Genomic DNA, 13,186 nt, shown 5'->3' on the forward strand with positions numbered 1-13,186 from the left:
TGGAATACACTGATGGGAAAGGGGAGGGGGGAGGGGGTGGGAGGGATTGTTCTTCTTCTATACTTGTAAAGGGGAAAGATTCTATTACAATGGCTGTTATATGCTTTGGTACAGGCTTTTTCTCTGATTCAGGAAAGTAAATGAAGTCAGATCTAAAAATAGTTACTTGGAATGTTAAAGGTTTAAATTCTCCGAGAAAAAGACAGATGATATACCAAGAGTTAGCTAGATTACATCCACAGGTGGTAATGTTACAAGAAACACATCTGAAGCGAGCACATGAATACTTGTTCCGCCCTGCCTCTTATTCAAAAATTTATTTTGCTTCTGATATTACCAATAGTAAAAGGGGAGGGGTTGCAATACTCTTTCACGATAGTATACCCATACAGACCCAGCAAATTAAGAGAGATACAGCAGGGCGATACCTTCTAATCAGGGGACAGTTGGAGTCTAGGGAGTATACCTGGGGATCCATATATGGGCCAAATGTGAACCAAACCTCCTTCTTAAAAACACTAAAAAGAAATATTAGACCCATGGTGGGTGGCAAACTCATATTGGGAGGTGATTTCAATGCTACCATGAACCCGAGCTTAGATCGCTCGGGATCTGTGTCTCGGGCAGATAGAACATTAGCTGATCAGATGGCACTATGGGTGGAAGAGATGGGTCTCTTTGATACATGGAGGGATGGACACCCCCTGGACAGGGATTACTCATTCTATTCCCCGGTGCATGATTCATACTCCCGTATAGACTATCTCCTCCTGGATAAATTGCTGGGAGGACAAGTGAAGGAGGCACAAATTGGAAATATTACTATTTCAGATCATGCTCCATGTGAGGTACAAATGGTACTTTCAGAGGTTGATGAAGGACAGAAAATGTGGACTTTTAATAATACCCTGTTAAAAGATGAACGCCTATGTGCAGATTATGTGAAAATGCTTAAAGAATACCTAAAATTTAATTTGGATTCGGGGCCCTCAATTGCAGTCGTATGGGACGCATTGAAAGCAGTCTCACGTGGCCATTTTATATCAGTAGCGGGTCATCTTAAACGAAGGCGGGAGTCCTTGAAGCAATATTGGAGGGGCAAGATTGATGAGTTGGAGGCTGTTCACAAACGAACAGGCTCTACTAAAGCATATAGAGCTCTTCAGGAGGCGAGGCTCCACTTGGATGAGTTGCTTCTAGGGGAGCTTGATTTTATTAATGAGAAACTTCGGCTCCATGTATATAATGGAAGAAATAAAATTAACCGTCAATTGGCACTTCGTTTGCGTAAACTTAAGATGGACAGAAACATATTCCGGATTAAAGATAAAAGGGGTATTGCTCTATCCACATCCCGAGCTATCAGAGAGAGATTTAGGGAATTTTACGCAGAATTATATACTGGGGATTCCTCCATACAAAACACTGCTATCCAGGCGTACCTAGAGAAATTAAATCTCCCAGCACTGCTTCCAGAGCACTGGAGCAAATTAGAGGCTCCAATAGAGGTTAAGGAGGTACTCCAGGCTATTAAGACATTGAAAACAGGCAAATCTCCGGGAGTGGACGGGTATACTGGAGAATATTATAAAATGTTTGCTCCATACCTCGCACCTGTATTGACAGAAGTACTAAATTTTGTAAGGGATGGAGGGAATTTGCCCTCAACCATGAAGGACGCATGGATAGCAGTCATTCTCAAACCCAATAAGGAAATTACTGAATGTGCCTCGTACCGCCCGATTTCCATACTAAATGTTGATGTACGTATCCTTGCAAAAGTGATGGCCACTCGGTTAGTAACTATCCTGCCAACCCTAATACACTTGGATCAGGTAGGCTTTATAATGGGCAGACAAGCCTCAGATAATATTCGGAGAACAATGGACGTCATATACTTGACACAACAACAACAGTCCTCTTGCTGTTTATTGAGCATAGATGCTGAGAAGGCTTTTGACCGAGTGCATTGGTCCTTTTTGCACTCGGTATTGCAAAAGTTTGGATTTGGACCTATGTTTAGGGGACTAATACAAGAATTATATACTACACCTAGGGCATGTATTAAGATTAATGGTAATACGTCTCCTTTTTTTGAACTATCACGAGGTACACGTCAAGGCTGCCCTCTTTCCCCTTTACTATTTGCTCTTGTTATGGAACCTCTAGCTCACACTATCAGATCTAATCAGAATGTCCAAGGGGTAAAAGCGGGGAGATGGGAATCAAAAATTGCTCTTTTTGCAGATGACATTTTGTTGACCTTAACCTCTCCTTTAACATCATTGTCAGCAGTATTCGCTGAAATTGAGTCATATAGTCAAGTGTCGGGCTTTAAGATTAACTATACAAAAACTGAGGCCATGGCAGTGGCTATGGAGGAAGGAGAGTATCAGACTTGCTGTCAGACTTATCCACTAACCTGGGTCTCTCGGGGACTGCGATATTTGGGGGTTGTACTTACCTGTAAATTGAATGATATGAGTGCAACAAATTATTTGCCCCTGATTAAGGAAATTAGGAAAGATTTGGATAGATGGGACCCTTTATATCTTTCATGGTTTGGAAGAGTGGCAACTATAAAGATGAATATTCTCCCGCGTCTGCTCTATTTGTTTCAGTCGATACCACTTTCCATAAATAACCGTATGCTCACCTTGCTACAAACAAAAATAGAACACTTTATATGGCAAGGTCATAGGGCACGTCTCCCTAGGTCCCTTCTATATGCTGCTAGGAAAAATAAGGGTGGACTAGGGGTACCCAACTTGGGATTATATCACAGAGCTGCCCAGGCGAAAGCTGCAATTGAGTGGTTTCATGAATCGGATCATAAGCTATGGATTAAGATGGAGCAGTACATGATACGAAGCCCTCTTCGGTTGGGGCAGCTCCTTTGGTTGGCACCCAGATATCGATATTTAGCTCAACCTTTAAATCCAATTATTCAATACACTTTTTCTTGTTGGGACAGGCTGGAGAGGACGAAGGGATTTTATGAAACACGCCTTACACCCATAGCTTATAATGCGGCATTCCCTCCTGGATGTCAAGTGTCCCCCTTTGTTAACTGGCGGAAAAAGAGATTGATATGGTGGGGGCAATTGATAAAAGATGGGAGTTTTATTACATTTCGAGAATTGGCTAATGAATATGACTTGCCTCAGCAAGATCAATATGCATATAATCAGATCATTCACTATTTTCAAACAATAGGTCTGAAATGCAAATTAAGAGGGGAGATTACACTCTTGGAGCAGCTATGTGTAGAAACTGAAAAGTCCAAGGGACTAATCTCTAAATTATATAGGTACCTGAGAGACTCCATGAAGATAAGCTGTAAACATCGGGACAAGTGGGAAAGTGAATTGGGAGTGAAATATACACTTGAAGAATGGCAGCAGATGGAGCGAGCCTCAGTGTGTAGTTCACCAGCAATTAATATTCAAGAAAATTGTACAAAAGTAATATACCGTTGGTATCTCACCCCATCACGTTTGTGTCATATGTATCCTGGGACATCGAAATTATGTTGGAGAGGCTGTGGGCAGCTTGGTACAATGGGACACATTTGGTGGTCATGTAGAAAAGTGCAAGCATTCTGGAAATCGGTGCGAGATAGGATACATAGGTGGGTGGGGGGTTCCATACCGTGGGATCCTGCAGTGTTTTTATTTAATAAACCAATTATGGGACTCACCACTCAGGGAGGCCAATTGGCAAAACAATGTTTTAATGCTGCACGACTGACGATAGCTCGGATGTGGAGGCAGGAAAGCTGTCCTTCAATACGGAGATGGTATAATTTAGTATGGTATATAAGTAATATGGAAAAATTAAAGGCCGAGGAGAATAAAACCTTAACAAAATGGAAACAGATTTGGGCACCTGTAACCAAATCTCCATTGTAGATATGGATTTTGGAATCTTCTTTAGGAATGAGACAAAGACGAGAAGAAGGAATGGGGAGGGAGGGGGGATGTTCCTAGATACATATAAAAAAGTTTAAATGTTACAAGAAATGTTATTGCTTTTTATGCACATTGCATTGGGAGTCTTTATATAATATGTAAAGTAATGTGAGAGGAACCTGTATGATAAGCATTTGTACGGTTTTAAGTTGTACCTTGTGATTTCTCTCAATAAAGCCTCTTGTTAAAAATAAAAAAAAATTTAAAAAAAAAATGTTTTTAAAAGTTCCTCCCCCCCCCCAACCACCATAGGAGTTCGACCCTCTGTGTAGCCCTGATCTTTTTTCAGAAAGGCAAATGGTGATCCCATTCCTGTAGGGAAAGTGATCCCTATTCACCTCTGCCTCAGTGCCACCATCTTGAAAAATGTCATCACCTGATTTCTAACAATGCATTTCTAGAGGGTCAGCCTGCCCTGTATAAGAATGATTTCTGTCAGATAAAACTGAGGTTGAAGGAATCTTGGAAAGTACCATTCGTTCCCAGCCTGTATGGCACCCGGGGAGGATCGCCGATGCACCCCCCCCCCCCCCGGCGAAATGACACCCCCCCCCCCCCCGGGTGCACGCCTGTTCCGGGGCAGAGGGAGCTGCAGCAAACGAGTGAAGTTAGCAAAGTCAGAGCCCACAGGTGTGCGCCGCGGCACCCCCCCAGCGGCATGCACCTGGGGCGGACCGCCCCCACCTTGGTATGCCACTGCATTCATGTGGCTGTCCCACATGAACTTTATCTCATCTCAACATCACTCTGTATTTATAAACACTGGAGACTGCAAACGCACCTCCGGTACGATGGCCACATTGAGCATGCAAATAGGTGGGAAAATGTGGGATACAAATGCAACAAATAAAATAATAATATAAATAAAAAATGTCATAATGAACAGCAGGGAGATGTTGCACATATATTTTCTATTTTAGCCCCAGAATGAGGCAGGGGAGGAGCTGTCAGTGGTCCATTAGCCCAACAGCTATTTGAGTCCCCTCCTCCTGACATTCGGCCGGCAGCTCTTTCAGGGGTCCTTTTACTAGAGGGTTGGTGCGCAGCAATAGGCTTGCTGTGCACCAATCTGGAACTACTGTTGGGCTACCACAGCAGCACAGCGGTAGTTCCCACCCCCAGCGCACACCATTTCTGGTGACACAAAAAACGTTTCTATTTTTGTAGCCCCGGTGCTCATCTGGCGGTAATCAGGCAGCGCTATGTGCTGCCCGGTTACTGCCGGGTTAGCACAGGAGCCCTTACTGTCACCTCAATGGGTGACAGTAAGTGCTCCCCCCTCCCCCCGAAATGCCCACGCAGCAAGTGGTTTACTTACCACACAGCTATTTCTTGTCCTCAGAAAAAAGATAGCCTTTTACCCACTACAGTAAAAGGGGCTTCAATGCGAGTCAAAAACACACGCTGGCACTAGTGCAGGCCCCCTTTTACCATAGCTTAGTAAAAGGACCCCTCAATGTATGCTGCTGCCCTATGTGAAAAGGAACTTGCACCAAATCCCACAGAGCTAGAGCACTATCAGCAACATTAAACTCCAAACCAAGGGCGTAGCCAGACACCCAATTTTGGGTGGGCCTGGGCCCAAGATGGGTGGGCAGAAGAATCCCGCCCCATCCCACAGGTGATTTGGTCTCTCCTCACACCTTCATGCTACATGGTCTCTCAAAACACCTCCCCACATATCTTTTAAATAGCAGATTTTCACTGACAGTGAGCAGCAACTAATGCACTCATGTTGGCCCCACAGCCTTCCCACTGACACAACTTCTTGTTTCCGCATAAGCAGGAATACGTCAAAGGGAAGGCTATGGGGCTGTTGTGAGTAGTATGTATCAACTGCTGCTCGCTGCAGGCGAAGATCTGCTATTTACAAGGTATGTAGGAGGGACAGTTGTTGGGAGTTTTCAACTGGTGGGACTTGGGAATCCCTGCAAGCCACATCATAGGTGTGCTGCTACTGGGTGGGCCTAAGCCCAAAGTGGGTGGGCCTGGGCCCACCCAAGCCCACCCTTGGCTACACCACTGCTCCAAACTATGATAAATATTTCATTAGTGTGCTCATATCACTTGAAGGACTAACACTGACTAATGAGGTCTATACTTCTCTCGTCCTTAAATTCTAACCATTGCACACTATTTTCCTATAAATGTTTGTAAATTTTTCATATTATTTTGTGATAACTCATTCCGTGTAAACATACATGTTTCAAAGTGTCCAGTGACTTATCTTTAAAGTTGTTCTTGGGTATAGGCTTTATTGGTCAGTGTTAGTCCTTCAAGTGATGTGAGCACACTAGTTAAATATTTATCACTGTTTGGAGTTTAGTGTTGCTGATAGTGGTATAGCTCTGTGTGATTTGGTGGAAGTTTCAGACTAAATATGAGGTAAGAAACTACAACTCCCAAATTGCAAAAAAGTGATCTACAAAACTGTCCACTCTGCAGACTTCACTTACCTGGGAACCAAATGGTGGAACTCCTTACCACCCAAAATAAATATACAGGAATATACTAGATTCTGAAAAATCCTCAAATCATTCCTATTCAAACAAACCCTCACAAAGAACGACCATATTTCAAATAATTATTACCTGAATTGGTTATTACTCTGTTTACCATTAACTTTCTCTTTGCTTCATGTACAATTTTTTATTCATAATAGATTTTCTAAATGTTAAACATCCATAGCTATCCCAGTATGTTTATGATATTGTATTGTAAAATTGGATTCTTACAACAAATTACTTTCTTATGCATTATTCTTTGTTATATATCCTATACTGTTTACTGTAAGCCACATTGAACTCAAACTTGTTTGGGATAATGTGGGATATAAATGTCACAAATAATAATAATAATCTCTCTATATAAAAGGCAACCCCAACGTTCTGAAGCCTCCACGGAAGTTGAGGCGCCCGAGATATCCGGTGTGCCCTGGAGTGTCTGCACCGCCCTCGCGTAAAAACGTCATGATGTCGAGGGCGGAGCTATGACACTCGAGGGCCGAAACGGAAACGCCACAGCGAACAACTAACAAGGCAAGTAGCTCGGAGGGACGAAGGGAGGAGGCCCCTTGCTAGCGCCCGTTTCATTGCGCTCAGAAACGGGCATTTTTTCCTAGTATTACATATTTCCCCTTCAGAGATAGAATTTATTTCCACCTTCTCGTTACTTTTTGATATTGACTGTGTGAAAATGGCCTGAGGCCTGCTTAAGAAAAATCAGCAGATGTCTAGGAGAGATGGAAATTACTCACTGGAGAGTTGTCAGCTTGCGATTAGTGAACAGCGCTTCTGCAATGAATTTTGCACCCTCCTCTTTTATGAGATTATTCTGGAGGCTGTAGAAAAAATGTAAACAATTAAGGCCATCAGTGGAAGGGATAAAAGAAAAACACTTATGGCCCTGTTTACTAAGCCACGTTATAGGCGCGTTAACATTTTTAATGCGCGTTAACCGTGTACACGCGTTAACTGTGTACGCACCTACAATAACCCTATATGCGCCTACACGGTTAGCGCACATGCTAATTGTAGGCCTGTTAAAAATGCTAACGTGCCTTAATAAACAGGACCCTTAAAGTTTACTTTATTTCTGTCTAAAAAGTGAAGTGAAATCTATATGTATTCTAACTAACACAAATGATTTTGAATTATTTTGTTCAAAGGTTATCTCCTGCATAAAATTGCTTTGTGATTTGGGATATTAGCACTTCTCCCAGCCTGTCCTGGGTCCCCACATCATAGAGCAGTTGCTCACTTCACTAACAGCTCCTCTTAGGATGTGGGAAGGCTTATTGAATCTAATAAATGAAAAGGGTTTTGGATAAATAAAGCGAATGCTACATACCTGTAGAAGGTATTCTCCGAGGACAGCAGGCTGATTGTTCTCACTGATGGGTGACGTCCACGGCAGCCCCTCCAATCGGAAACTTCACTAGCAAAGTCCTTTGCTAGCCCTCGCGCGCCCGCGCGCACCACGCATGCGCGGCCGTCTTCCCGCCCGAAACCGGCTCGAGCCGGCCAGTCCAGTATGTAGCAAGACAATACACTTCAAGGGAAGACACAACTCCAAAGGGGAGGCGGGCGGGTTTGTGAGAACAATCAGCCTGCTGTCCTCGGAGAATACCTTCTACAGGTATGTAGCATTCGCTTTCTCCGAGGACAAGCAGGCTGCTTGTTCTCACTGATGGGGTATCCCTAGCCCCCAGGCTCACTCAAAACAACAACCATGGTCAATTGGACCTCGCAACGGCGAGGACATAACTGAGATTGACCTAAAAAATTTACCAACTAACTGAGAGTGCAGCCTGGAACAGAACAAACAGGGCCCTCGGGGGGTGGAGTTGGATCCTAAAGCCCAAACAGGTTCTGAAGAACTGACTGCCCGAACCGACTGTCGCGTCGGGTATCCTGCTGCAGGCAGTAATGAGATGTGAATGTGTGGACAGATGACCACGTCGCAGCTTTGCAAATTTCTTCAATGGAGGCTGACTTCAAGTGGGCTACCGACGCAGCCATGGCTCTGACATTATGAGCCGTGACATGACCCTCAAGAGCCAGCCCCGCCTGGGCGTAAGTGAAGGAAATGCAATCTGCTAGCCAATTGGATATGGTGCGTTTCCCTACAGCCACTCCCCTCCTATTGGGGTCAAAAGAAACAAACAATTGGGCGGACTGTCTGGTGGGCTGTGTCCGCTCCAGGTAGAAGGCCAATGCTCTCTTGCAGTCCAATGTGTGCAGCTGACGTTCAGCAGGGCAGGAATGAGGACGGGGAAAGAATGTTGGCAAGACAATTGACTGGTTCAGATGGAACTCCGACACGACCTTTGGCAGAAACTTAGGGTGAGTGCGGAGGACTACTCTGTTGTGATGAAATTTGGTGTAAGGGGCCTGGGCTACCAGGGCCTGAAGCTCACTGACTCTACGAGCCGAAGTAACTGCCACCAAGAAAATGACCTTCCAGGTCAAGTACTTCGGATGGCAGGAGTTCAGTGGCTCAAAAGGAGGTTTCATCAGCTGGGTGAGAACGACATTGAGATCCCATGACACTGTAGGAGGCTTGACAGGGGGCTTTGACAAAAGCAAACCTCTCATGAAGCGAACAACTAAAGGCTGTCCTGAGATCGGCTTACCTTCCACTTGGTAATGGTATGCACTGATTGCACTAAGGTGAACCCTTACGGAGTTGGTCTTGAGACCAGACTCAGACAAGTGCAGAAGGTATTCAAGCAGGGTCTGTGTAGGACAAGAGCGAGGATCTAGGGCCTTGCTGTCACACCAGACGGCAATCCTCCTCCAATGAAAGAAGTAACTTCTCTTAGTGGAGTCTTTCCTGGAAGCAAGCAAGATGCGGGAGACACCCTCTGGCAGACCCAAAGAGGCAAAGTCTACGCCCTCAACATCCAGGCCGTGAGAGCCAGGGACTGGAGGTTGGGATGCAGAAGAGCCCCGTCGTCCTGCGTGATGAGGGTCGGAAAACACTCCAATCTCCACGGTTCTTCGGAGGATAACTCCAGAAGAAGAGGGAACCAGATCTGACGCGGCCAAAAGGGAGCAATCAGAATCATGGTGCCTCGGTCTTGCTTGAGTTTCAACAAAGTCTTCCCCACCAGAGGTATGGGAGGATAAGCATACAGCAGACCTTCCCCCCAATCCAGGAGGAAGGCATCCGACGCCAGTCTGCCGTGGGCCTGAAGCCTGGAACAGAACTGAGGGACCTTGTGGTTCACTTGAGATGCGAAGAGATCCACCAGGGGGGTGCCCCACGCCTGGAAGATCTGTCGCACCACACGGGAATTGAGCGACCACTCGTGAGGTTGCATAATCCTGCTCAACCTGTCGGCCAGACTGTTGTTTACGCCTGCCAGATATGTGGCTTGGAGCACCATGCCCTGACGGCGAGCCCAGAGCCACATGCTGACGGCTTCCTGACACAGGGGGCGAGATCCGGTGCCCCCCTGCTTGTTGACATAGTACATGGCAACCTGATTGTCTGTCTGAATTTGGATAATTTGGTGGGACAGCCGATCTCTGAAAGCCTTCAGAGCGTTCCAGATCGCTCGCAACTCCAGAAGATTGATCTGTAGATCGCGTTCTTGGAGGGACCAACTTCCTTGGGTGTGAAGCCCATCGACATGAGCTCCCCATCCCAGGAGAGACGCATCCGTGGTCAGCACTTTTTGTGGCTGAGGAATTTGGAAGGGACGTCCCAGAGTCAAATTGGAGCAAATCGTCCACCAAAACAGGGATTCGAGAAAACTCGTGGACAGGTGGATCACGTCCTCTAGACCCCCAGTGGCCTGATACCACTGGGAGGCTAGGGTCCATTGAGCAGATCTCATGTGAAGGCGGGCCATGGGAGTCACATGAACTGTGGAGGCCATGTGGCCCAGCAATCTCAACATCTGCCGAGCTGTGATCTGCTGGGACGCTCGCACCCGCGAGACGAGGGACAACAAGTTGTTGGCTCTCGTCTCTGGGAGATAGGCGCGAGCCGTCCGAGAATCCAGCAGGGCTCCGATGAATTCGAGTTTCTGCACTGGGAGAAGATGGGACTTTGGGTAATTTATCACAAACCCCAGTAGCTCCAGGAGGCGAATAGTCATCTGCATGGACTGCAGGGCTCCTGCCTCGGATGTGTTCTTCACCAGCCAATCGTCGAGATATGGGAACACGTGCACCCCCAGCCTGCGAAGCGCCGCTGCTACCACAGCTAGGCACTTTGTGAACACCCTGGGTGCAGAGGCGAGCCCAAAGGGTAGCACACAGTACTGGAAGTGGCGTGTGCCCAGCTGAAATCGCAGATACTGTCTGTGAGCTGGCAGTATCGGGATGTGTGTATAGGCATCCTTCAAGTCCAGAGAGCATAGCCAATCGTTTTGCTGAATCATGGGGAGAAGGGTGCCCAGGGAAAGCATCCTGAACTTTTCTTTTACGAGATACTTGTTCAGGGCCCTTAGGTCTAGGATGGGACGCATCCCCCCTGTTTTCTTTTCCACAAGGAAGTACCTGGAATAGAATCCCAGCCCTTCTTGCCCGGATGGCACGGGCTCGACCGCATTGGCGCTGAGAAGGGCGGAGAGTTCCTCTGCAAGTACCTGCTTGTGCTGGAAGCTGTAAGACTGAGCTCCCGGTGGACAATTTGGAGGTTTTGAGGCCAAATTGAGGGTGTATCCTTGCCGGACTATTTGGAGAACCCACAGATCGGAGGTTATGAGAGGCCACCTTTGGTGAAAAGCTTTCAACCTCCCCCCGACTGGCAGGTCGCCCGGCACTGACACTTGGATGTCGGCTATGCTCTGCTGGAGCCAGTCAAAAGCTCGCCCCTTGCTTTTGCTGGGGAGCCGCGGGGCCTTGCTGAGGCGCACGCTGCTGACGAGAGCGAGCGCGCTGGGGCTTAGCCTGGGCCGCAGGCTGTCGGGAAGGAGGATTGTACCTACGCTTGCCAGAAGTATAGGGAACAGTCTTCCTTCCCCCGAAAAATCGTCTACCTGTAGAGGTAGAAGCTGAAGGCTGCCGGCGGGCGAATTTGTCGAATGCGGTGTCCCGCTGGTGGAGAGACTCTACCACCTGTTCGACTTTTTCGCCAAAAATGTTATCCGCACGGCAAGGCGAGTCCGCAATCCGCTGCTGGATTCTATTCTCCAGGTCGGCGGCACGCAGCCATGAGAGCCTGCGCATCACCACACCTTGAGCAGCGGCCCTGGACGCAACATCAAAAGTGTCATAAACTCCTCTGGCCAGGAATTTTCTGCACGCCTTCAGCTGCCTGACCACCTCCTGAAAAGGCTTGGCTTGCTCAGGGGGAAGAGCATCAACCAAGCCCGCCAACTGCCGCACATTGTTCCGCATGTGGATGCTCGTGTAGAGCTGGTAAGACTGGATCTTGGACACGAGCATAGAGGAATGGTAGGCCTTCCTCCCAAAGGAGTCTAAGGTTCTAGAGTCTTTGCCCGGGGGCGCCGAAGCATGCTCTCTAGAACTCTTAGCCTTCTTTAGGGCCAGATCCACAACTCCAGAGTCGTGAGGCAACTGGGTGCGCATCAGCTCTGGGTCCCCATGGATCCAGTACTGGGACTCGATCTTCTTGGGGATGTGGGGATTAGTTAGAGGTTTCGTCCAGTTCGCAAGCAATGTCTTTCTTAGGACATGATGCAAGGGAACAGTGGACGCTTCCTTAGGTGGAGAAGGATAGTCCAGGAGCTCAAACATTTCAGCCCTGGGCTCGTCCTCCACAACCACCGGGAAGGGGATGGCCGTAGACATCTCCCGGACAAAGGAAGCAAAAGACAGACTCTCAGGAGGAGAAAGCTGTCTTTCAGGAGAGGGAGTGGGATCAGAAGGAAGACCCTCAGACTCCTCGTCAGAGAAATATCTGGGATCTTCTTCTTCTTCCCACGAGGCCTCACCCTCGGTGTCAGACACAAGTTCACGGACCTGCGTCTGCAACCGGGCCCGGCTCGACTCCGTGGAGCCACGTCCACGATGGGGGCGTCGAGAGGTAGACTCCCTCGCCCGCATCGGCGAAGCTCCCTCCGCCGACGTAGTCGGGGAGCCCTCCTGGGAGGTGGCCGCAGTCGGCACCGCACGCGGTACCGACGTCGGGGACCTCACCCCGGGCGATGGGCCAGCCGGCGCCACGCTCGACGGTACCGGAGGCGCAAGCACCGCCGGTACCGGAGGGGTAGGGCGCAACAGCTCCCCCAGAATCTCTGGGAGAACGGCCCGGAGGCTCTCGTTCAGAGCGGCTGCAGAGAAAGGCATGGAGGTCGATGCAGGCGTCGACGTCAGTACCTGTTCCGGGCGTGGAGGCTGTTCCGGGCTGTCCAGAGCGGAGCGCATCGACACCTCCTGAACAGAGGGTGAGCGGTCCTCTCGGTGCCGATGCCTGCTGGGTGCCGACTCCCTCGGCGACCCAGAGCTCTCGGTGCCGACGCGGGGAGGGGACCGGTGTCGATGCTTCTTCGACTTCTTCCGAAGCATGTCACCGGAGCTCCCCGGCACCGACGAGGAGGACGTCGAATCCACCCGTCGCTTCCTCGGGGCCGAGACCGAAGAGGGTCGATCTCGGGGGGGCTGTACCGCAGGAGCCCTCAGGGTAGGAGGAGACCCACCCGAGGGCTCACCGCCACCAGCAGGGGAATGGACAGCCCTCACCTGCACTCCACCCGATGCACCACCGTCCGACGACATCAGCAGACGAGGTCCTGGTAC

At 48.5% G+C, this 13,186-nt stretch overlaps 1 protein-coding gene across 1 annotated transcript in view; it reads right to left on the reverse strand.

Annotated features, from left to right (window-relative positions):
• NLRC3 (NLR family CARD domain containing 3) overlaps nucleotides 1-13,186 on the reverse strand; it is an 81,387-nt gene that overhangs the window by 38,935 nt on the left and 29,266 nt on the right. The window contains exon 7 of the mRNA XM_030212590.1: nucleotides 7,228-7,311. Within this exon, the coding sequence (XP_030068450.1) occupies nucleotides 7,228-7,311 (84 nt within the window). The remainder of the gene's footprint in view (nucleotides 1-7,227; nucleotides 7,312-13,186) is intronic.

The sequence above is a fragment of the Microcaecilia unicolor genome, chromosome 8 (genome assembly GCF_901765095.1).
Source record: "Microcaecilia unicolor chromosome 8, aMicUni1.1, whole genome shotgun sequence".
Taxonomy (NCBI): Eukaryota; Metazoa; Chordata; class Amphibia; order Gymnophiona; family Siphonopidae; genus Microcaecilia; species Microcaecilia unicolor.